Source organism: Pseudonaja textilis, chromosome Z, assembly GCF_049901715.1.
Source record: "Pseudonaja textilis isolate UNSWEBS1 chromosome Z, rPseTex1.2, whole genome shotgun sequence".
Classification (NCBI taxonomy): Eukaryota; Metazoa; Chordata; class Lepidosauria; order Squamata; family Elapidae; genus Pseudonaja; species Pseudonaja textilis.
The window spans coordinates 113,321,374-113,347,729 of NC_142008.1; the positions used below are offsets into that span (position 1 = coordinate 113,321,374).

General features: G+C 42.1%; 1 protein-coding gene across 1 annotated transcript in view; it reads right to left on the reverse strand.

The window, feature by feature from the left end:
• The window catches only part of NFATC4 (nuclear factor of activated T cells 4), a 37,553-nt gene extending 11,699 nt beyond the window's left edge, over positions 1 to 25,854 (reverse strand). Inside the window, exons 1-3 of the mRNA XM_087917261.1 lie at positions 25,746 to 25,854; positions 10,297 to 11,284; positions 3,965 to 4,127 (exon numbers count right to left, since the gene is read on the reverse strand). Of these exons, the coding sequence (XP_087773387.1) occupies positions 3,965 to 4,127; positions 10,297 to 11,284; positions 25,746 to 25,842 (1,248 nt within the window). The 5' untranslated portion in view covers positions 25,843 to 25,854. The remainder of the gene's footprint in view (positions 1 to 3,964; positions 4,128 to 10,296; positions 11,285 to 25,745) is intronic.
• Between the last annotated feature and the right edge of the window lie 502 nt (positions 25,855 to 26,356).

A 26,356-nucleotide genomic window follows, 5' to 3' on the forward strand; every position in this document is an offset into this window, starting at 1 on the left:
TGGAAAGAGGGGGGAGCTTGGATTATTTTTTAAAAAAAGAATAAAACTAAAAAAACAAAAACAAAACAGAAACCTCAACAGTGCAGAAATTGATCCTTCAAGGAAAAGTGAGCCTTGAAAGTTGGGGAATTTGTCAGAAAAAGGATGCGAGTAAGAAATCTTTCTTTGTGCCCAAGCTTTTCCATCTCTTCCACCACTTCTTGCTTTCTCCGCAGCTCACGGTCTCGTGGCAGCTCACGATCTCGTGACGTATAGAGAGATGGATGGAGAAAAGCAATGCTGTGGTTTAGGAATCCGAGCGTGGGAAAGGGCAGATTTGACATCCCAGGGATGTGGCCTAGAAGGGGAGATTGAAGCAGGTCCAAGGACACAACATCTAAATGGGAGGGTGAGGAGATGAACTGATCAAAGCCAGAAAGACACTCTTTTCTTTCTCTCCATTTCACCGGGATGAAAAATCTCACAAACAAAAATTGTGAAAGATTAAAGTGGATTGTGTTATATGTGAGAAAGAAAGTATAGGAACTAATTTACTGAAGAGGCCATGATGGTTATATCATTTTCATTTAATCAGTGGAACAACTTTCCTCCAGAAGTTGTAGATGCTCCAACACTGGAAGTTTTTAAAAATATGTTGGATAACCATTTGTCTGAAGTGGTGTAGTGTTTCCTGCCTAAGCAGCGGGTTGAAGATCTCCAAGGTCCCTTCCAACTCTGTTGTTCTATTCTATTCTATTCTATTCTATTCTATTCTATTCTATTCTATTCTATTCTATTCTATTCTATTCTATTCTATTCTATTCTACTCTACTCTATTCCTATTCTACTCCTATTCTATTCTATTCTATTCTATTCCTATTCTATTCCTATTCCTATTCCTATTCTACTCTACTCTATTCAAGAAGTGACAGACTAATAGAGTAATAGAGTTGAAAGGGACCTTGGAGGTCTTCTAGTCCAACCCCCTGCTCAGGCAGGAGACCCTTTCAAACAAATGGGTGTTCAATCTTTTCTTTAAAAGTTCCGTCTTGGAGAACCCACAACTTCTGAAGGAGAGCCTTTCCACTGATTAATTGTTCTCACTGTCAGGAAATTTCTCCTTAGTTCTAGATTGTTTCTTTCCTTGATGAGTTTCCATCCATTGCTTCTTGTCCTGCCTTCAGGTACTTTGGAGAAAGCTTGACACCCTCTTTTTTAGTGGCAGCCCCTCAACTATAGGAACACTGCTATCATGTCACCCCTAGTATTTCTTTTCAAACTAGCCATACCCAATTCAACACTACAATTCCCATCATCCTATCCCATCCTGGTGGGTGATGGGGGTTGTTGTACAACACAACTAGTGGGACACGTGCACCCAAAGGACATCAGGCCAAAAACTCAATGTTCCATCTTTTTTTTTTCTCATTATGAGCTCAGCTGGCCAAATATCACCCACTCATTCCCATATTTAAAAGAAAAGGTTTCTGTAAGCTAAATATAGTGAGCATCTATTTCACAAGTTCTGGAGAGAGAGAAAAATCTGTGACATTTGCGTTCGGTTTTGTTTTGTTGCTTTGTACACAGCAAGGGAAGTCTTTGAAGTGGGAATAGCTTTCGTCTTTGGGATTTCTGGATGAAGCTTTTCCAACGAGACTTCCCACCCCTTCCAATTCCTGTTCCCGCAAACCTCTCCAAAAGCTCTGACTTTTCTTTGCAGATTACTCCATGTCTGAAAATGTCATACCACACAGACACACACATGAGCACACAAACAAACAACAAATAACTGCCGGAAGTGAAATGACGAGCAATTCATAAAACATAAAACACTGAAAATAAAAAAATAATCTTCAGGACAACAAGCCGTTGAATCACTCTTCTTGAAGACAATACAATTTGTAACATAAAAAAAAGTGAAATTGTAATTATAGAATGACTTCAGAAAGGCATCAGAATATGCTCAGAAAAAGTCTTGCCTTAAGTTCAAGGTTAAATCAAGACAAACAGAAAATTGTGTGCTTCTTTCCGGCTACTAAATATACCTCAAACTGAAAGAGATGTGTACAATTTGCCTAAACTGAGAGAAAAATTTGTGTCATTGATTTTCTATTTTGATGTATATCTGAAGGAAGGGAGAATATGAGAATCCAACTTAAAATAACACTTGAATTTTGTAGATCATTTGTGTTCATAAAATATCCCCCTCTGACTATATTACCCATATCTAGGAATTAGAATTTAGCCTTAAGTCTCAGATACAGAAAGATGTGGTTAGAGAATATATTTCTGAAGAAAAATGAAAAATATACATTTTTGTTCCAAGTTTCTTGCCAACAATGGAAAGAAAACCTGGCTGGCACAGTGTTTCTCATTTTTGGCAACTTTAAGCTATGTGGATTTCAATTCCCAGAAACTCCTAGTGAGTATGCTATCTGGGGAAATCTGGGAGTTGAAATCCATACATCTTAAAGTTGCTAAGATTAGGAAACACCATGCTAGCACATAGGGGGAAAAGACAGATGAAAAATTGTATTCTTCTCCCTTTTATCCTGAGATACTAGAGTTCTGATGGATTCCAATGCCAAACATGGAGTTATAAAATCATTCAAAAGTGAGAATGTCCCACACAATCTCAAGTGAAAAGCATTATTTCAGAAGTTGGACTACAATTGCCATTGTTTGATATTGGAAACAAGAATGATGGGACTTGAAATCTTATAACTCCTGATAAATTCAGCTTCTTTCAGGATAAAGTACCTGTATAAGTCTAAGATATCTGGAGATCTGAACTGAATCTTTTTTAGTTCAGAGATTCCTTGAGTTTTGGCTTAGCATGTTGTCCAAACTCAACTAAACTTGGAAACTGTCATGCAAATGAACTCAATTGTAGTTATCTTAATTGTGGCTTAGTAGGAGCCCTGATAAGGGACGTGTGGCTCAGTGGCTAAGATGCTGAGCTTGTCAATCAGAAAGATCGGCAGTTCGATGGTTCGAATCCCTAGTGCTGCATAACAGGGTGACTTTGCGTTACTTGTCCCAGCTTCTGCCAACCTAGCAGTTCGAAAGCATGTAAAAAATGCAAGTAGAAAAATAGGGACCACTGGTGGGAAGGTAACAGCATTCTGTGCACCTTCAGCATTTAGTCATGCCAGCCACATTACCACATAGACGTTTCTGGACAGCCCTGGCTCTTCGGCTTTGTAGTGGAGATGAGCACCGCCCCCTAGAGCCAGAAATGACAAGCACGTATGTGCAAGGGGAACCTTTACCTTTACGAGTCCTGATGAGGGACAATTTATTTTATTAATTTATATCCCGCCTCTATTGTTTCTTCAAGTAACTCAAAGTGGTGAACATGCCCAATACTCCTTCCTCCTCCTATTTTCCCCAGAACAACAACCCTGTGAGGTGAGTTGGGCTGAGAGAAAGAGACTGGCCCAAAGTCAGAAGTTGGCTTTCATGGATAAGATGGGACTAGAACTAGAGGTGGCATTCAGCAGGTTCTCGCCAGTTCTGGAGAACCGGTAGCGGAAATTTTGAGTAGTTTGGAGAAGCGGCAAATACATCTCTGACTGGCTCCGCCCCATCTATTCTCTGCCTCCTGAGTCCCAGCTGATTGGCTGGGTCTTCTTTTGTTGCCCTACACAGAAGAACGGAGCTGGAAAGCAGGTTAGTGGAGTGGGGAGGGAATAGGGATTTTGCAGTAACCTTCCCCTGCCAACCCACCAAGCCATGCCCAAGCCAGACCATGCCCACCAAGTCATGCCCAAGCCATGCCATGCCCCCCAAACTATGCCCACAGAACTGGTAGTAAAAAAGTTTGAATGTCACCACTGACTAGAACTCATGGTCTGCAGCTTTCTAACCTGGTGCCTTAAACACTAAACCAAACTGGCTCTTTAGTGTACTGCTGATTATGATCAAAAGGTTGCCATGGTAGCAACATTGAGAAATTATGCCTATCATCTCATCTCTCTATTACCTTCACCACGGGATGTCCTCCTGGAGTGGCTTTCACGGCACCCCTGCTGCCCTCCGTCTCATAGTGAGCTCGGTGATGGGTTCGAGGCTGCACTTCGATCTTCAGTTCATACTGGTCATACTGACTGGGGAGAGGCCAGTCCAAAGGTGGAAGAGCAGAAGTTCTGTTGAGAAATGAAGAAAAGCAGAAAGACATTTGAGGTTGACCTTGATAGACTGTCTCTATAAGATGGAACAGATGGTTTTCAGGTCAATGGGATGGTGAGGTAGGGCAGATTCAGAAAATCAAAAGGCTGCCATCTCTGATCCAGGAGATAAGAACACAGTTTTTTCCAAAACTTGGTCACTTGTATAGCTGTTGAGAATTGAACCCAGTTGCCTTTTGGCATAAACTATGGGTTTTACCACACAATTAGGGCTCAGTTCAAAATCTAAGCCACACACCAGTACAATAACATATTTCCTCCTGCTACTCCAAGTCTTTAAACTTCTCCCCACCTCTAGGGTTCAAACTATTGATTTCAGAACATCTCTTTCCTAGGTAATACAGGAAGAATTTCTATTGCAAGAGCTGTGGTGGTGCACTGGTTAGAGTGTAGTACTGCAGGCTACTTCTACTGACTGCTGGCTGCCTGCAATTTGGCACTTCAAATCTCACCAGGATCAAGGTTGACTCAGCCTTCCATCCTTCTGAGGTCAGTAAATTGAGGACCCAGACTGTTGGGACAATAGGCTGACTCTGTAAATCTCTGCAAAGCACTGTATATAAATCTAATTGCTATTGCTGTTTAAAATATTGCCCTCCCATTTCAGCTGGAAATGTATTTTCAACTCAGTAGAAATCATATTCCAACTTCCCTTATGTCAGATTTTCAGTTCAAGAATTGCTTTGCTCTTTAGAACTAAAGTTTATCGATCTTTTATTCACAGAGACAACAAATACAGGTAATCCTCAACATGCAACCATATGTTTAGTGACCGTCTGAAGTTACTGTGGCACTGAAAAAAGTGACCAATAACCATTTTTCACACTTATGACCGTTGCAGCATCCCCATGGTCACATGATCAGAATTCAGATGCTTGACAATTGACTCACATTTGTGACTGTTGCAGTGGCCTGGAGTCATGTAATCACATTTTATGACCTTCTGATAAGAAAAGTCAAAGGGGAAGCCAGATTCACTTAACAACCATGTCACTGGCATATAATAACTATAATGATTCATTTAACAACTATAGCAAAACTCAGTTAGCCACTGAGACATTTTGGGCTCAATTGTGGTTGTAAGTCAAAGATTATTTGAATTTACTCCTGGTCTTATAACCTTGCATTCTGAGGATATACTGCCTCAAACTATGGAGGCTTTATTGTAGCTCAGCAAGTTATTCAATTGTGCAAAGCCTTCGCCATCATAGAATGCCATACCAAATTCTGTATATTTATTTTACAGTTTTCTATTTTGTAAAGGCAATTCTGGGCTCTTTTTCTAGATCAATTTCACAGTGTCATTTCAGTTCTCTTTGGGCTGCTAAATATTATACCTAATTTTATGAACTTGCTCCACACCATTTTTTTTCCACCATCTCATGTGGAAAACATTGATATTATTAGATTTCTAAACTTAACAGTAGTTCTTCTAATCTCTGCGATCATTTCAGATAACTTACTCTGTGTTGGTTTTTGGTTTTATGGTATCCATTTTAAGATGGGACCTCAAAATGCTTAGTTCATCAACTTAATAAAAAGGGACCTCACAATGTTGTCTTTTTCAAGTAATAATAACAACAGTGCTAGCAGACTTTCCTTCACTACAATTCAGAATTAAAATGTAAAAGTTCAGAGTTCTCAAAAGAAACTGGATCAAGGGTAAAACCCTTCCATGGAGGCGAAAATGACATTTGTTTGGTATGTGTTTTAATAATAGTTACGTCACTGTCTCCATTTGCATTTTCTGAACACACTGCATGGATGCAATTTTCATTTGTTTTTCATATTTCTCATTTTTGCAATACAGTTTTAAAAACTGCATGTTAAGTACCAGGCTTAAAGGAAACTGCACGTAGAACAGCATCAGCTTGCTGTGTGCACTATTATTAAAAAATAGCAAATTTGTGTAAGAATGAGATGAAGCTATAGAAGTCATCAACTTATAACACTTAACCGGGTCTGGAATTTTAGTCATATGTCATGGCGGTTGAGACACCCAAGTCACCAGACACAATTTTACAGCCATTTTTTTATAGTGTTGTTAAATAAATGAATCTTGTGATTATAGGTTCAAACCCATTCTTTCGAACTCACTAAAAATGGTGCAAATTGTGGTCAGGTGACCTCTGGACATTGCAACCAGTTGTAAATATGAGTCAGCTGTGAAGTGCTCGAAATGTGGTCATATGACATTTTATGACCACTGGAAGTGCTGTATGGGTTGTAAAGAGCCCTTTCTGAAACCACTGTGACTCCAAATGGTCATAAGTCAAAGACTACCAATTTCAGGAAAAAAGTGACCTTTATAGCCAATGAAACCAGCAAATAATATTTTCCCCTTATTTCTACGAAAGTTCCCTCATTTCTTTCAAAGCATCAGGCTTTCTAAAGAAAAGCATCTTGAGTTCAGCAAAGCTCAGCTAAATTGTCAACATTATTCTCAAGGGAATTCAAATGATTGATGAAAAGCAAGGTTTTACACCTGGGCAGGAAAAAAAAACCAAAGATACAAGTAAAACAGTAACTGTGAGAGGGACCTTGAAATCTTAGTGGGTGATCACTTAAACATGAGCCAGCAGTATGCAGCAGCAGCCAAAAAAGCTAATACAATCCTTGGTTGTATAAACAGAAGCATAGCATCAAAATCACGTGAAGGATTAGTACCGCTTTATAAAGCCTTAGTTCGGTCACACCTGGAATACTGCGTCCACCACTTTACAAAAAAGATGTTGAGACTTTGGAAAAAGTGCAAAGAAGAGCAACTAAGATGATTAAAGGCCTGGAGACTAAAACACGGGAAGAAAAGTTGTAGGATTTGGTTTTGGCTAGTCTAGAGAAAAAAAGTACTAGAGGGGACATGATAGCAGTATTCCAGTATTTGAGAGGCTGCCACAAAGAATAGGGGATCAATTCATTTTCCAAAGCATCTAAAGGCAGGACAGGAAACTAACCAAGGAGAGAAGCAACTTGGAATTTAGGAGAAACTTCCTAACAGTGAGAACAATCAACCAGTGCAACAGCTTGCCTTCAGAAGTTGTGGGTGCTTCATCACTGGAGGTTTTTAAAAAGAGATTGGACAGTCACTTGTCTGAAATGATATAGGATCTCTGGCTTGAATGGGGGGCTGGACTAAAGACCTCCAAGGTCCCTTCCAGCTTTATTCTGATTCTGATTGACTGGTTAGTAGAGGTCCCAGGTCATATTCCTCCCAATAGGTCCATTCTCAACAAATAAATTAAATTCCTTCATTTTATATATTCACTCTATCTCACCTCTGGGAAAGCACTCATTAGAAATGCTGCAGATAACATTTCAAAAAGGATTGTAAAATTTCTAATCAGTGCTTCTTTACAACACACACACACACTCATGCAAAACACACAATGGGGTATAATATAGAATTAAGCTGACTCTGAACTGTGGAATTATAAAAGGGACTGGCAGCATGCATTAAAGGAAGGAGTCTGATCTACCACGCAGGCAAAATTCTTCCGATCCAACTGCTTACCTTAACAGGGAACGAATCACAGTCTGTTTATGCCAGCAACCCATCTCAGCAGCCCTGGAGCTGGGATCTGGGATGTGTAACGGGAGACATCAGCCTTTCTGCCTGGGGTGGCTTGACAGGTTGTTTTATACAACAGACCCACTGGCAGTCAGACCAGAAAGCTGACGGAGCCACAAGCGGCAAAATCACCCCAGCTGGTTTGAAGGTAGCTAAAAAAATGGGGATCTCAGGTACCCCATTACCCCCATTATGCCCTGGACCAAAGAAATTAAAATTACAGGAAGGAAATTACAGCTGCAATCGAGCAAAAGCTTTTGGACAAAAGACCCACGCCAAACTAGTTACTTGGTAGAATAGGGATCAGTGGTGCATTTCAAAAAATTTATCACCGGTTCAGTGGGCATGGCTTGGTGGGCACGCTTTGCACACACACACACACACACACACACACACACACACACACACACACTTTGTGCATACACACATAACAAACAGGCACTTTGCTTAGGCACAGAGGCTTTCCAACTTGCCTCCTACAATCCTGCACTCTCCCTGTTGCTTCAGCAGCTGCCACGCAGCAATCTGCTGTTCCGTGCAAAGCAATGGTGCTTCAAAAGCAGGGAATAAATGTTAGTATGGGAGCCTGGGTGGACCAAACAACAGTTCGATCTCTGCTACGCATCAGCTCTAGCAGCTCAACAGAACCGGGCCGAACCGGTAGAATACCACCACTGGTAGGGATGATAAAGGATTTTTAAAAAGGAAGGTGCAGATATCAGATTAGACTACCTGATCATGATGATGAAGAGTGGGTACAGATAGTCCTTGATTTACAATCAAAGTTGAGCCCAAAATCTATGTTGCTAAGTGAGACATCTGTTAAGTGAGTTTTGCCCTATTTTACGACCTTTCTTCCCGCTTAGAATGGTTGCTAAATGAATCTGGCTCCCCCATTGACTTTGCTTGTCAAGTGATTGCATGACCCTCCGAGATATTGCTACTGTCATAAATATCAATCAGTTGCCAAGCTTCTGAATTTTGATCCTGGGGATGCTGCAATGGTCCTAAGCATGAAAAATCATCATAAGTCACTAATAAAGGAGAATATTTGTAGCTCAGGGTTGACCTGAGGGGGTCCTTGGTACTCTCTGAGCTTGCTTGTTTTCTTGCAGATGTTTCATTATCTAAACTAGGTAACATCATCAGTTACCTAACTAGCACTGATGATGTTACCTAGTTTGGTAACATCATCAGAGCTAGCAAGGCAACTAGTTACCGAGTTTGGATAATGAAATGTCTGCAAGAAAACAAACAAGATCAGAGAGCACCTCTTCACATCACACATCACTTTTTTTCAGTGCTGTTGTAACATCAAATATTCATTAAATGAACTTTTGTACATTGGGGATTATCTGTAATCGAGAACATAAATAATACAGAAAGAAACCAGGGTACAGACCTGTGCAGTCTAATTGAAGAGGCTGTAACTTTCTATGGATAAGGAAGAAAGGCAGAGAACATTCTCCTTGCAAACTTTGCAGAAAACTTTCTCCTTGCAAACTTTGCAGAGAACTTTCTCCTTGCAAACTTTGCAGAAAACTTTCTCCTTGCAAAGTCAGTCTCTATAAAACAGGAGTGGCCAAATGTTTACCAAAAGAAGTCCTTTTTATTTTAAAGGATTTGGGGGTAAGGGGGAGACAGAGGGAAGTAATGGTCCTGACCGTGGCTGCTTTGAAAGCTACTACTGTAATCAAGCACAGTTCGATCTGCAAAATCTATGGAATTCAGGGAGAGCCAAATAGGGTTTGCCCTTTGGGGAGATCTGAATGCAAAGAATTGTCAGCTAATCATGGCTTATTTGCTTCCCAAGAAATCAGCTTCTTCTTCCACTACTTCACAGTCGTGCCCAATAAAAAGAACTTAAATTGCTAGTGTTCCCCATGTCGGTGGCACGCCATAGCTGTGTGGGCTCCTCTATCCAAGCATATGATAAGCCAGCACCTGCAAGATGAATCTAGAAGATCTTCTCTGAAAGGAGTGTGCAAATCTGCTTTAAATGCAAGGAAACAATACCTGGAACTAAGGGGATGAATCATGTCATTAAGTCATGGCGAGGTCCAATGACAATAGTATTTGATTGCAGGTAGACCTCGATTTATGATCACAATTGAGCCCCAAAATTCTGTTGCTAAGCGAGACAGTTATTAAAATAAGTTTTACGAACTTTCCCGCCACAATTGTTAAGTGAATCACTGCAGTCATTAAAACGAGTAGACGATTGTTAAGTGGATTTCTGGATTTCCGAATGACCTTGCTTGTCAGAAGGTTGCAAAAATCACATACAATCATCATAAATGTGAGCCTGTTGCCAAGGGTCCAAATTTTGATCACGTGAACATGGGGATATTGCAAAGGTCATAAGTGTGAAAAGCAATCAGTCTTGGCTAATGGAGTTACAGATCCAATGATGTGTTATTCCTCTATCATGCCTTACTTTATGGCATCAGCCTGACAGCTCCCTAAAAATGTCTTTTCAACAAACTTTGGTGACCTCCCAAAGTTTGCAGGTCTTGACAAGAAATGGAACTTCTACTATCTCGCATGAACTTCACATACCTGAAGAGAGGACTGTGGCCTCCGAGACGAGCCTTGGACCAGGACAAGGGGGATGGCACAGCCAGATAATCCATCCCTTCTTTGCGGGCCATCCCAAGTCCTCCCGTACCCATGGGGCCACCACCCACATCTTCTCCATTGCAGCTCCCTTCCTCCTTCCGGGTCAGGGCCACCGTCTGCTCGGTTGAGGTCTTGCGAGCTTTTTGAGGGATGCTTTCTACCAGCTGGGCGGCAGGGCAGTTAAACGGGATCACGTCGTTGCTCGATTCCAAGGTGTCCCCTGGAGCCTCTTCACCAAGACTACCCCTCCGGGAGAGGCAGGGAGATACAGAAGAATGGGTCTCTGAGCTGGAGTAGCGCCTTTTGCCGCAAGGGGACGATGGCCGAGGTCCAAGAAGCATCCACGTATCTTCTGTTCCCCGACTTGGGGAGTAGCCGGTACTATAAGATGGCCAGGATTCTTCAGCAGACGACCATGGCTTGGGAGATGCTCGGGGCGAGCCCAAGGGCGAACTAAGGGCAAATCGAGCTGCAGCCTCATTTAGCTCGTGTTCCACGTCATCTCCAGCAGGGGCTTCGTCATCCGAGAAAAAACTCCATGGGGAGACACTTCCACTGCTAGCGGGACTTGGGGTGAAGAATCCGGAAGAAGGAACCGCTTCCCGGTAACCCCCAAAAGCCTCCAGCAAGAGATAGTCCCGAGGAGAAGAATCCCACTCATCTTCATCCATCCGTTGACTTGGAGAGATGGTGGTAATCTGGATGCTGGGGCATTCAAGCACCCGGGAACCTCCCAGCCGTACCTGCCGGGCCGGCTGACTCTCGAAGGTGTCACCATCCAAGTTGGCAGGACGGGGTGGAGGAGAGTGCATGCCAGCACGACCCCTTCCAAGGTGCAGAGGACATGGGATGCCCAGAGGGGAGGCATAAGGTGGAGGGTCCCCAAGAGTAAGTGGACAATAGCTAGGGAGAGTGTCTGCTTCCAGCTCTGTAAAAAAAGACAGAAAGTGTGAATTAAGAGTTCCTCTGTTGGATTAAGTCAGAGTTGGCTAGTTAGGGCTAGGTTTAGGGTGAGGGTGAGGGTAGAGTGAGGGTGAGGGTAGGGTGAGGGGTAGAGTTAGCATTAGAATGGGGGGTAGGGTGAGGGGTAGGATGAAGTGAGGGGTAGGGTTAGCATTAGAATGAGGGGTAGGGTGACGGTGAGGAGTAGGGTGAAGGTGAGAGGTAGGGTAAGGGGTAGGATTAGCATTAGAGTGAGGGGTAGGGTGAGGGTGAGAGGTAGGCTGAAGGTTAAGAAAGTCAATCTGGAAATGATTATCACTGACTTCTAGCTCCCACCTGTATTTGAGCATTAAAGACAGACAAGTATTCCTAAACATAGGACCACAATGAAGCCTAAAACTTCTGTTGCTAAACGAGATGGTTGTTAAGTGAGTTTTATCTCATTTTAGGGCCTTTCTTGCAACAGTGGTTAAATGAATCACTGCTGCTGTTAAATTAGTAACCTAGTTATTAAATGAATCTGACTTTGCTTGTCAGAAAGTCGCAAAAGGAGAATCACATGACCCTAAGACACTGCAAGTGTCATAAATATGAATCAGTGGAAAACCGACCTGTCACTTTTTTCAGTGCTATTGTAACTTTGAATGGTCACTAAGTGAATGGTTATAAGTTGAGCGCTACCTGTATCACTGAGGTATATGATGGTTCTACTTTTAGTTTTTTAGTGCTAATAATGGCCTGGAGACGAGATCCCTAGAATTTAGGTCACCTTTGGGAATATGGACTTCAACTCCAAAAATTTCCCAGCTAGATGGGTAATTTTGGGAGAGAGTGGTGCAGTGGCCTAGAGGTGGAGCTCTCGTCTCAATGATCAGGTGGCTGTGAGTTCAATCCTAGATAGAGGCAGATATTTATCTCTCTGGGCACAGTGAGAATATATCTGCTGAACAAATCTCTGCATTGGCGACAGGTAGGGCATCCAGCCATTAAACATTCTGCTAGCTCCATTCGGTTGCCCAGACTCCACCCCGCAAGTGATTATTGGGTCGTTAAAAGGTGATGATTGGGAATTCTGGGAGTTGAAGTCCACACATCTTCAAGTTCCCAAGGTTGACAAACACTGTATTAGATGAATATTTCTCTTATTTAAACCCAAAAAGTCTGCACAATCGGGTCCATTTATATCTTGTAGCAATAAATTCCACCAATTATTTATGCATTTGTATTGCCAATTGTTTTTCTCTTCCTGGTCCAGATTATAGGTAATCCTCGATTTACAACCACAATTGAGCCCAAAATTTCTGTTGCTGAGTGAGACATTGGTTAAGTGAGTTTTGTCCCATTTTACGACCTTTCATGCCACAGTTGTTAAGTGAATCACCACAGTTGTTAAATTAGTAACATGGCTGTTAAGGCTTCTCCATTGACTTTGCTTGTCAGAAGGTCGTAAAAGGGAATCATATGAACTCAGGACACTGCAACCGTCATAAATAAGAGTCAGTTCTCAAGGGACTGAATTTTCATTACATGACCAACTGAATTTTATCATAGATTTTAGTTATTATTTATTATTTCATATTATAATTTTTAATTATATATTTACTGAGTGTTATTATTTGTTCTGGTCTATGACTATAATAAATGGAATTGATTGATTACATGAATAGTTTACATGATTGATTGATTACATGAATAGTGCAATGGTTGTATGGAAGTATGGAAAAGAGGTCATCCTAAGCCCCTTTTTTCAGTACTACTATAACTTCAAACCGTCACTAAATGAACTTGTGAGTCAAGGACTACCTTGTACAAATGATGGGCCAGGCCTCCAGAAAACTGCTGGAGTTCCTTCCCTGGTTCTTTGAAGTAGACTCCTTAATGGACATACAATTACATCATTGGATATCACTCATTCAAATAGTGAGAAATCTGGAACAATATTATATCTTGCTCATCTATATACTGTGTACATTTCTGCATTAGTCATTGCTACTACCAAGTAGGCCTACAGAGAAACATACGGGATAGTAGTGAAGGCTCGGCCATAGGAAAATAGAGAAACCACAAATGATTCCTCAGAATTGAATACAACTAACACAGCTTTTTGAAAGAAGACCCACTTCAGAGGTGGTAATTCAGCAGGTTCTGTCCAATTCTGGAGAACCAGTAGTGGAAATTTTGAGTAGTTCAGAGAACTGGCGAATGCCACCTCTGACTGGCCCTGCCCCCATCTATTCTCTGCCTCCCGAGTCCCAGCTGATTCGCTGGGTCTTCTTTGGTTGCCCTGCACAGGAAAATGGAGCTGGAAAGCAGGTTAGTGGGGTGGGAAGGGAATGGAGATTTTGCAGTAACCTTCCCTTACCACGTCCACCAAGCCACACCCACAGAACCAGTAGTAAAAAAATTTGAATCCCACCACTGACGTATTTGTTTTTGAAAGCTCAAGTTTCTAGTCCTCCAGTCTGTAAAAATAAACACAACCGCTTCTGTGGTAGTTGTGAAAGAGGTGTAGGTTTACCAAAATGCAGACCGTTAAAGCACAGGCTATGATTAATGAATAACTACGGGTAGTCCTCAACACAACAGTTCATTTAGGAACCGTCCGAAGTTACACAGGCCCTTAAAAAAAGTGACTTAGGACCACTTTTCACACTTACGACAGTTGCCACTTCCCCCATAGTCACCTGAGCAAAACTGAGATGCTTGGTAACTGACCCATATCTATGATGGTTGCAGGGTTCTGGGGTCACGTGATTCCCTTTTGCGACCTTCTAGCAAGCAAAGTCAATGGGGAAGCCATATTCACTTAACAAATGTGTGATTAAGTTAACAGCTGCAGGGATTCACTTAACAACTGTGGCAAGAAGGGTCATAATAGAGCAAAATTCACTTAACAACTGCCTCTCTTAAGAACAGCAATTTTGGGCTCAATTGTTGTCATAAGTCAAGGACCACCTGTATAAGCAAAGTTGCATAGAATGTAATTGTGGTGTAGCGATTAAGGTGTTGGTCCAAGTCCATCCATAATGACTGAAGTCCACTAGATGACTTTGGGTTCCCCCACTCTTTTTCTCTCCCCACCACCCTCTCTCTCTCTCTCTCTCTCTCTCTCTCTCTCTCTCTCTCTCCTTTCTTTCTGTCTCTCTGTGTCTCTTTCTCTCTCTCTCTCCTCATTCCCTCTCTCTTTTCTCTGTCTCTCTCTCTATATCTATCTATCTATCTATCTATCTATCTATCTATCTATCTATCTATCTATCTATCTATCTATCTTTTTCTATCTCCCACTTTCTCTGTGTCTCTCTCTCTGTCTCTCTCTCTCTCTTTCCGTTTCTCTCTTTCTCTCTCCTTTCTTTCTGCATCTCTCTCTGTTTCTCTTTCTCTCTGTCTCTCTCTCCTTATTTCTTTCTGTCTCTTTTTCTGTCTGTCTCTCTTTCTCTCTTTCAATCTCAGTCCAAACCCACCTTACAGGGTGGTTGTGAGATGGATAATAACAAACACAGAGAAGCTCCCAGAGAAGCTACCAATCTAACTAGTAAATAAACAAACCCACAGGCTAGCCACATGAAATGTCAACTATGCAATCCCAGCCTCAACTCAATTCCAGAGCCAAAAGTCCAAAGAGAAGGATGGGAAACCGAGCTGCCTCGTTTGGAGATTAGTCACCCAGATTTTAGCTCGTGGCCTTCTCCTTACGCCAAGAGCCCACGTTGAGTCTCTGACTTGGGTATAAGCAGTTGGTTAGAAAAACCACCCACAATAGAGAAAGGGATTGACTTTCCTAGAAGAAACAAACATTTGGATTAACATAAGAAGGGGGAAGAAAAAAAAGGGAGGGAGGGAGGAACACTGATTTGTTCAATTTCCCCTCTTTCTCTCTCTTCCTCCATGTCCTGCAGCTTAGCCTCCCTCCTTCACAAAAATCTGCTTCCAATTTAAAGTTTTCCTCCTTCCCTTGATTTCATCTGCTCTTGCTAGCTAGGGCTAAGCTCTGGAGACTCAAGGCACGATTTAACCCAATCCTGCCTCCCTCCAGCCTGCTTTCCTCCCTCCGGCATTGAATTGAGTTGTCCTTGGCTTTCTACACAACACCATTTCCTGTGCCTGCCCTGGCGACCCACCCCCCACTGTAGCATTTGTTTTAAAAGACATTTCCCCCTTCCCCTTGCTGCCTTCAAAAAGAGGGAAAGGTGCCTACAGCTTTGCCTGATGGAAGGCAAAAAAAGGAAGAAGGAAAACTGGCTTTCTTTGTTTTGAATCAATGCAGGCAAGCGAGTAAGCGAGTAGGAGCAATTCCAGGCACCATATCTGGAAAAACCAACAAATATTACATCAGGACCTGGACTTTCCCTGAAGGCCAGCAAAGAAGAGGATATTTTTACAAGCAAGGATCCATTACCAAAAAGGCCCCATTTCTAGGTTACAACAGTTCTTTTGGTAAGCCAAATACAGGCAGTTCTCAACTTACAATCATTGGTTTAGTGACAGTTGCAAAGTTGCAATAGTGGTGAAAATAAAAATACAACCAGTCCTCACACCTATGACTGTGGCAGCATCCCCAAGGTCAAAATTTGGGTGGTTGGCCAATGACTCGTATTCAGGGGTGGGCTGCTGGGGGTTCACAGGGGTTTGGGAGAGCCTCTAGCTAAGATTCTGTGCCGTTTGGAGAGCCCCCAAATCCCACTCCTGGCTGGCCCCACCCACCCCATCCCCTCCCCTCCCAGGAATCCTCACACAGCCCATTCTGAATGCAGGTAAGTGTAGCTCAGAGGTTCGGGGAGGGCAAAAATGGGCCTCCTGGAAGTTCAGGAAGGCCAGAAATGGGCCAATTTCCAGCTTCCAGAGAGCCTCCGGAGCCCAGGAAGGGCAAACCCACAACCACCCCGCCGTGGTGCAAGAGGCCGACTAGGCCACGCCACAATGGCCACGGCCACCCAGCAACCAGGCAGAGAACCCTTTGTTAAATTTTTGAAGCCCACCCCTACTCGTATTTACAATGGTTGCAACATCCCAGATTCCCGTGATCCTCTTTTGTGACCTTCAACAATGGGAGCAGCGGATTTGCTTAACAACTGCATGATTTGCTTAACAAGTAGGAAGATTTGCTTTAAAAATCATGGCAAAAAAAAAAGTGATTAAATCTGGCAGGACTCACTTAATAGCTGCCTTGGCTAGCAATGGAAATTCTGGCCTTGATTGTGGTCATATGTCGAGCAGCAGACTAATATGAACAAAGATACATTACAACCATTTGTGGCTTTCCAGCATACACACACACACACACACACAAACACACACACAAACACACACACACACACATTATCATCATCATTTTCATTTAATGACCCCATAATCCCTTGCAGGGTTGAGCCTGGGCAACTGAATGGAGCTAGCAGAGTGTTTTAATGGCCGGATGCCCTTCCAATTGCCAATACAGAGCTTTGTTCAGCAGAGATATATTTTCATTGATATTCTCACTGATCATATATATATATATATATGTATATGGATGGATGGATGGATGGATGGATCTTTGGTTATTCAGGTTTTCTCCCATGTAAAATTGGAAGTATCTTGGCAACGTTTCGACGAAATCTCATTCGTCATCTTCAGGCTAGTGTCTTCAGCTTTGTGCTTCTCGGAGTACTGAAGATGACGAATGAGATTTCGTCGAAACGTTGCCAAGATACTTCCAATTTTATGCGAGAGAAAACCTGAATAACCAAAGATCCACATACAAATACCCGTGAGTACCTCAGAAAACAAATATTGCACTCTACAGGGCCTAGATACTTCCAATCTTACGCGGGAGAAAACCCGAATAACCAAAGATACATATATCTATATATGTATGTATGTATGTACATGTATGTATATAAAATACACACACACACACACATATATATATATAATTTGTTTTCTGAGGTTTTCGCGGGTATTTGTATGTGGATCCTTGGTTATTCGGGTTTTCTCCCGCATAAAATTGGAAGTATTTTGGCGACATTTCGACGAAATCTCATTCGTCATCTTCAGGCTTGTGTCTTCGGCTTTGTGCTTCTTGGAGTAATGTGAGCTTGCAGCTGTTTTTTCTTTTAACTGACAGTCGGAGTGCGACTTGACTGGGTGGGGGCTTGGCTGTGGTCTGATTGGGTGGGGATGTGTTCTCATTGGTTGGGGGCCTGGCTGTGATCTGTGAGCCAACCCCCCAACCAATCAGATCACAGCCAGGCCCCTACCCAGTCAAGTCGCACTCCCACTGGCAGTTAAAAGAAAAAACAGCTGCAAGCTCACCTTACTGAGAAGCACAAAGCTGAAGGCACAAGCGTGAAGATGACGAATGAGATTTTGTCGAAACGTCGCCTAGATAATTCCAATTCTATGCGGGAGAAAACCCAAATAACCAAAGATCCATATATGTATATATCAGACAATCTCTCAAGCTATACCAATATTCTGATGGGTTAGAACAATTACAGATAGTCCTCGAACTTACAACAGTTCATTTAGTGACCATTCAAAGTTACAATGCCACTGAAAAACAGTGATGACCATTTTTCTCACTTACAGCATTTCTCTTATCAGCATTGCAGGATCCCTGATTTACATTTGGATGCTTGACAACTGACTCACATTTATGATGGTTGAAGAGTCATATGATTCCCTTTTGCAACCTTCTGACAAGCAAAGTCCATGGGGAAACCAGATTCTCTGAACAACCAGGGTACTAATTTAACAATTGCAATGATTCATTTAACAAACGGGAGAGGAAAAGTCATAAAATGGGACAAAACTCACTTAACAAATTTCTCACTTAGCAACATGAATTTGGGGCTCAATTGTGGGCATAGGTTGAAGACTACCTGTCATCAGTGGAAATCCTTGCCTCCAGAAGTTGTGGATGTTCCAGCACTTGAAGTTTTTAAAAAGAGATTGGACAACCGTTTCTCTGGAATGGAATAGGGTTTTCCTAGCCGAGCAGGGGGTTGGACTAGAAGACCCCCAAGGTCCCTTCTGCTATTCTGTTATACATTCTGTTATATCTTATACTGCCTGAACTGTTAAAATCTTTTTTTTTAAATAACCCCCCAGTGGTATGAATAATGTACTCTAACTACAACATTACACCACTATGATGAACGAAATAAGAGTTACTTACTTAATCAGAGTGTGTGGAATAATTATTAAGGTATTGAAAATATTAATACTGATACTTAAGGTAGCATTCATCTTAAAACCAATATGCTCTGTGTAGCATATATCCAAAGACAAAACAATATATGCAAACAGTAAAATCAGAATGAAGAATTAACTATTGAATAGCCTGATTTTGGTCTCAAAATAATTGTTTAAACCAAACAGGCCATCATAGATTGTGATATTTTTCACTCTTTTAATCTGTTCATTATCTAAAGAATACATTTTATACACGTGCATGGTAAATCAAGCCTCCTCTGATTCTAAGGCTTCAAAGAAATTAAGATGGATGTGAGTAAATTTACCCTTTCCCTCAGCTACAAATTTCCCCTCTGTATAGAATACCATTAATAGCAGTATTTCTCCACCATAGAAACTTCATGACGTGTGGACTTTTATTTACAGAATTCCCCAAGCATATTCTAGTAGTTGAAGTCCACATATCTTAAAGTTGCCAAGGTTGTGAAACATTGGTCTGTAGGATCTCCATCTCAGCTGATTTAAGGATCAACTGATTTGAACTTCTTCTGTTCCAAAACTTTAAATTCCAAGGCACACAAATTCAACATAGAACTCCATAGGTGAAGTCCACGAGGAGAGGGAAGAGTCCTTATGCATCATTTCTGGGCCTGCTCCTACAGAAAGAACCAGTATTTTACTTATTTACATATTTTACTTGGAAGCTTCCAGGCTCCACAATTAGTGCCTGGGAATTTGGGAGGGGGGATTTCTTAGAGAGGTAGAAGATTAGACTCAACAACATTCTTTCACAGAAAGTCAAAGCCATGTTATCCTGCACCTGGAGGGGATTATCTGGAGGACAATATTTGATGCACCATGTGATGGACTGGTAGGTGCAGGGGAGGATTTTTTATTTTCTTTTGGGAAGGGAAAACCAGAATTCTCAGATGTGCCAATATGACAACTCTAATAAAATGGAACTTTGAGAAAATGCTTTCTCTGAGTTTATTGGGTTGGAGCTTGTTGGTTGGAATGCTAACACCCGGGAGTGGGATTCAAATTTTTTAACAACCGGTTCTGTGGACATGGCTTAGTTGGTGGACATGGCTTGGTGGTCATGTTATTGGCTGGGCATGGCCAACTCAATATCACTCACATCAAGGCACGCATCTCCTCGCCTCTCATGACTGCGGGGAAGCTGCAGCAGTCGTAAGTGTGAAAAATGGTCATAAGTCAATTTTTTCAGTGCCATTGTAACTTTGAATGGTCACTCCACACAAGCAAAGTACTCTCTGGGAAAAACTCCAGAGAGGTTCCTGAGACCGGAAGTCTAATCCTGCCAAGAATATAATAAGGGTTAAAGGAGAGGCAGTTTCTGTAAGCAACACCAGAATGCTTCCTTCCTGCCTTCCTTACAAGATTAGGCCAGTAATTTCTTCTAACAGAACTGCTTAGAATGTTAACAACCGGTTCTAGCAAATAGGTGGGAACTGGTAGAATCCCACCCCTGCTAATACCCCAATTAGCAGCTGGAATAAATTAAGTACAAGAAAACCAAGATTATTAGCTGTTAACCTAGGATATATTCCTGACAAGAATAGATCAGTCAGCAGCTTTCAAGCTTATGTTGAAAAGTCAGACATATTCCATCACTTAATGACAAAGATCCAAATAGGTGGCAATTGTTAAAGGCCACCTGTTGTGTTCCTGACAGTTTCAGTTCCCAGTCTGGTCTGCCATATCCCTAGCTAGGGGGAAGGGGTGTTGTGTCCCTGACAGTTTCTGTTATGTCTTTGGAACTGGTTGGAGTCCCCAACCAGGTCCGCTGTTTGAGCGAGAGCACCAGCCGCTCCCATTGGTTGGCTCCGTTTGACAGTCGGCTATAAAAGCCGGCTGTCGAGCAGAGCCAGCGTTCGTTGTCGCCGGCCGGGCTGCCAGCCCAGCCTGGGCAGCGCGGCAACCTGTTACGCTACAATAAAGAGATGTTAGCCTTCAGCTCCGTGTCTGCCTCATGTGTCCTTCCGACTATATAACACTGGCAACGAGGATGGGATAGCACAAAGGAGAGGCAACCGGACTGAATCAGCTGAGCTAGTCACTGAGAGCGAAGTCACGGGCGCTGAAGCCGCAGCCGCCGGCGCTCACAAAGAGCGCGAAATTCAAAAAAGCCTCTGTAGCTTTTTGAGCTGTCGTCACTTAGAGCGAAGCCACGGGCGCTGAAGCCGCAGCCGCCGGCGCTCACAAAGAGCGCGAAATTCTCTGTTATGCTCCAATAAAGAGATGTTAGCCTTCAGCTCCGTGTCTGCCTCGTGTGTCCTTCCGACTATATAACACCACCTAATACAGATTTTATCAACACTATGTTTGACAAGTTAGGAAAGATCACCTATTAAGAGGCATTTATCCCTTTCAGGTTAAATACTCAGTTCTAATTAATCTTCCACAGTTCAGTGATTATGGCACCAAAGTACAGTGACTGTAGATCTCATGCTTTGAAACAATTTAGGTATACCCTATTTTTCAGCCTATATTATCTAAAATATCCATAATACCTCAGGTAGAAAAATAGTTTCTGTTCCATCTTAGACTTAGCTGGAACAAAGCTAAGTTTAAAGTTCCTTAAATCTGTGATAATATCTGGAAAAAAAGTGAACCAAATGGATCTCAGCAGCCCTTTGAAAGCATTCTTATAAAGAATAAAAACAGAATTATACAGCATAGCAGAGTTGGAAGGGACCTTGTAGGTTATCTAGCCCAAATCCACCCAAGCAGGAGAACTTACACCATTTCTGACAGATGACAGTCCACTTTCTTCACTGGTAAAGCCAGAGGAGTGCCCAGCTGTTTCCAAAACTTTATGCAAGGCCATGATTTTGGTAGCACACACTTAAACTATTCCTATCAGGTGGGGTGGGGGGAACCACATACACACACACAAAGTCAAATTACAGATTGTTAAATTACAAATTACAGAGTTGGAAGGGACCTTGTAGGTCATCTAGTCCAACTCCCTGCCCAAGCAGAAAACCTTACACCATTTTGACAAATGGCAGTCCAATCTCCTCTTGAAAGCCTTCAGTGATGAAGCTCTCATAACCTCCAAAGGCAAGCTGTTCCATTTGTTGATTATTAATTTTTTTCCAATAAGGAGAAAGAGAAGAACCTAAAAATGTCACCTAATTGACTAAAGGTCTTGAAAATTATCTTCTTAGCCTTTGTAAACAGATTAACAGAGTTGGAGGGGACCTTGTTGGTCATCTAGTCCAATCCTCTGCTCAAGCAGGAGATCTTAAATCATTTCTGACAAATGGTAGTCCAGTCTCTTCTTAAAAGCCTCCAGAGATGAAGCTCCCACAACTTCTGAAGGCAAGCCGTTCCATTGGTTGATCGTTTTCACTGTCAGAAAATTTCTCCTTGTTTCCAGGTTAAATCTCTCCTTGTTCAGTTTCCATCTATTATTCCTTGTCTGGCCTTCAGGTGCTTTGAAAACCAGGCTGACCCCCTCTTCTCTGTGACAGCCACTCAAATATTGAAACACTGCTATCATGCCTCCCTGGTCCTTCTCTTCACTAGACTAGCTATGCCCAATTCCTGCAACCGTTCATCGTATGTTTCTTGAAATAAAACTTCTTCAACCACAAAAGTTATGTTAGATAACAATAAGTAGATCAGGAGAAACATCCTCTTGCAATAAACATCAACACTAGTGTGGCTAATTTCCTAACTAGTTTTAACTGTCCTCTCCACACCTTTGGTACTTGTAACTATCAACTGAGTTATGTGATTGTCCACACATAGAACCTGAGATTATCATACATACCATAAAATTTCATACATTTCCATAAATGGATACAGGACATTTGGGAGAAATTAGGTTCGAGTGTCCAGGGAGACATGTTTGGGGCACAGAGAGGTTAAACCTACAAGAATATCCCTGGAAAAAGACCTAATCTTTCAGGGATCATTTCTATAGTATCCAGCTAGAGAAATGCACTCAAACACGGGAGGATTTCAAGAAGAGATTGGACTGACATCTGTCAGAAATGGTATAAGAGTCTCCTGCTTGGACAGTGGGTTGGACTAGATGACCTACAAGGTCCTTTCCAACTCTGTTAATCTAAAAGGGCAATTTTTAACCAAAATAATGACAGGTGGCTAAAAAAGCTGAAACAAACAGAAGGCGTCTACGGAAAGATTAAAATGATGAATAAAGAAAATAAATCCATTATGTCTAATAAAGGGTGGAATGAGGACATAAAATATAAATCATGATGGACAATTTTCTATTTCTTCTTCCAGGTTGGTTAGGATGAGAAGACCTTTCTTCTGAGTTTTTCTGAGGATAGGCTAGGAAAAAAACCCATACATCCATAGGTAAATAAGAGAAAGCAGATAAATTATAATATCATCATCTTAAATCAAGGCACGTTTTGTATTTACAGATGTCCCATCTGTTGCAAAATTAGCAGCACTGAAATTGGGCCTCTTAACTTTAGAGTAATTCAGGATGACTATTGTGTCTCATAAAGCTTTCAATTTAATTGCTCTCCCATCCAGTTTACATTTTCCTAGAAAGGCAATTTTTTAACTTGCAGCAAGGGTAGAAACATCCAATAGGAAAATTTCTGCACTTAAACAAATCCTCCAGATTTAGAACACTCTTTCGAGGAAATTCTAGATCTTAAAGTCCAAGACTATCACACGAAGAGAAGACTTGGGGCAGGCAAGTGGCTGGTGGTATGCCACATGTTTATGAATGCAAACTATGTGAACACACACACACACACCATATTTGACAGCCAGCATTTCTAGTAAAAGGGCTTAAGTAGCAATTGCTAGGAAGATCCTGCTACCTCCTCCCATCATTAGAAGGGGAAATAATCACAGCAGATAGAATGCCTTTGACAAAAAAAAGGGGGGAGGTAGGTTTACACTATTTTATCACCAACCTGATAGAACCTTCAGATCGAAGGCAGTATACCTTGAAATTCCACTTAGGAGCAAAATAAAATAAAATAAAATAGGGAACCCACTTTGCATACTTCCCAGAAGAACTAACATGACCACTATTAGCAAAAGGAGGCTGGATTTTGGCCCTTGCAACCTCTGGAGGGCCCTGTGTCATCTGCTCAGGCCCCAACACTTAGCATGGATAAGCCAAGGAGCCACCTTTCAAATCAGGGTTGGTTCTCCAGCTGGCATCTTCCTCACATCAGAAAGGGTGGGCTAAGCCCCCCCCCCCACTTTACCTTAGAAACAAATGGTTTGGAAAGTTTGCTCCAAACTCCTCCTGAATTAAATCCAATCCTCAGCTAGGCCTCCACCCTGTTTGGTGGTCCAGAGGCAAACCCGAGAATCAATGCAGGGAAAGGGGAAACCAACGGTGTCTGAATCCAATTAAAGGGCCACCCCCCCCCCCCAAAGCCCCAGGCTGGGCTGGCAGGGACCCCCGTTGCCTAGGAAATGGGGCGCGGGTCCAAAAAAAAAACTGGGGGTGGGGGGGGGAGAAAGAGAGAGAGCTTTGCACCATTGCAGAAAGCGAGTCGAAATGCAGAAGAGAAGCTTCCCTTTTCCCTATTCAAGGCTCTGTCTCTCCCACCCCAGTTTTTCTCCTGCATCCAAGCCTTGGATTCTGGCCAGTCTGGAGGAACTTAATTCTGTGGGATCCCAAGACCGTCACAGCCCCCATCTGGATTTCATTTGAACCAGACGCAGCCTGCCCAACCGACGGGTTGACCTTTCTTTTTGGAAAAAAACCCAGTTTCCTACCTCTGCCTTGGCAAGCCTGCCAACTTCCTCACAGCAATGCCCCAAAGCCAGAAAGCAGAGGGTTGCAGGCCCCAAACCACTTTACTTGACCACCCCCTCCCCCCACCCGCAACCCTGCCAGGGAATCCCGAATTCAAGGATCCACCTTTGGCAGCAAATCTCTCCATCCACAGAGGCTTCTGCCCCTCCTCCTTTTGGCAAACAGGCTAGTGGAAATGCCTGTCAGGCAAGCCACATCCCCCCCACCCCTTCTTCCTTGATTTTGGCTTCCAATCTTGCCCTTCCCAATGTGGTATTTAACGTTGAAAAGGTCATGTTCTAGAGCAACCACTTCAAGCAGATTGGAACAGGGGGTATCAGATGACAATGGCTCCTTCTCCCTGCAAAAAAATGCACTGCAAGCTTGATCTGTTTGGCCCAGTAAACTTCACACAATAACCCCACCCCACTAATTCTCCTACATTTTGCATTTTGGGGTGTACAGAAAAATCTGGTGTTAAAGGAGAAAAAGAAAGAAAAAGATACCTTCAGGAAAATACACATTAAGATACAAGCTAAAGATACAATTCCTACGAAAGACCAGATAAATGTTTGCAACTTTGGTGCTAGTCCCTAAGAGTCTGGCTAAAGTCACATAGCGTGTGCAGCTACTATGAGATCCATTAAGTTGTACATCACCATGTCATACAATTCCAGTCAGTAATGTTATGTTTTTATACCTTGGCACAATTTTTGCAAAGTTGGTTCAGACCCACCAGAAAAAGAAAAGTGACAAGATTCAGACACTATTTTGTTCTGAGTCCCTTTAATTTTATTATCCCTTTAATTTTTTTCTCCCTTCAATAGATAAAGAGCACAATAATCTGGCAGGGTAGGCAATTATTAAATATATTCCATCCAAGGCTGGGAATTCATAAATTAGTTTGCTTAGAGTACCAGGATGTTCATATCAACATTATAGTTTCATATAATAAACCTTTCCTGCTTGAATAGCTTTTAGTCGCCTTGAAACCCAACTTAAAAAACAAAACAAAAAGGTTAATTATCTGTCCAAGGCCACTTATTTCTAGAAAATACCGTGTTATATTCCATTTGTAAAAACGGACACTTTTTTCCCTTCCCTCATTTACTTTCTCTTTTTTAAAATTTCCTTTAATGACCGGAATCCCTTAGTTTGCCTGCTCTTTGACACACAAACATAAACTTTCTGAAGCGACAACACAACATCTGGTTTGAAAGACAAAGAGCAAATGGAAAATTTAAGATTTTTATTTACGCATGTTCTCAGATGCTCAGATGCGCACGCATGATAACTCTACAAACAGACAGACATATTCATGTACTTTCTCCATATATATATATATATATATATAGGATGCAGTTTCTTCAGTTGAATCAAACTCACTATAAACACACTTTTTTTCCATGACTTTTTCCCTTCCATCCTTCCCTCCCTGAACTTCAGCATCACTCCCTCCCCCTGCAACTAAGGCATTGCCCAAATAGCAAACGCCCCCTCGCCTCACCTTCCAAGGGGACTCCCATTGTTGGGAGATCTTTTTCCTCCTCTCCAAAAATCAGCTTGAATTCTAAGTCTTCATCTTCGCAGTTTGCAGCACCCATTTTTGAGTGAGACACACACACACACACACACACACACACACACAGAGAGAGAGAGAGAGAGAGAGAGAGAGAGAGAGAGAGAGAGAGAGAGAGAGAGAGAGAGAGAAAGGAGTGAATGGATAGACGTGCCTAATATGGTTAAGGAAAAAAACTTCTTTTAAAACAGTTAAAAGAAAAGGGATGGAGACCTCTGGAGAAGAAAAAGAGAAAGTGGAAAGCGTTTCCTTTGCTAACTTAAATCTTTTCTTTTGTTATCACCCACCCTCAATATTGAAGCAATAATCATTATTAAAAAGAAAAGTTCCCCAAAGTTTTCTCTCTCCTCCAGTTGCCTGCTTCTCACTCCCCAGCTCTCTCTCTTGATTGGTTCTTTAAAGACCTCAAACCATGCCCCAGATGTCAGATTAAGCTCCACCCACCCAGAGGCTTGGGAAAGGAGGGGTAAGAATGTGCAGTGGGCTATCCTTTTATGCCTGCTCCATAGGAAAAGAAATCTCCCCCCCGCATCCCTCCC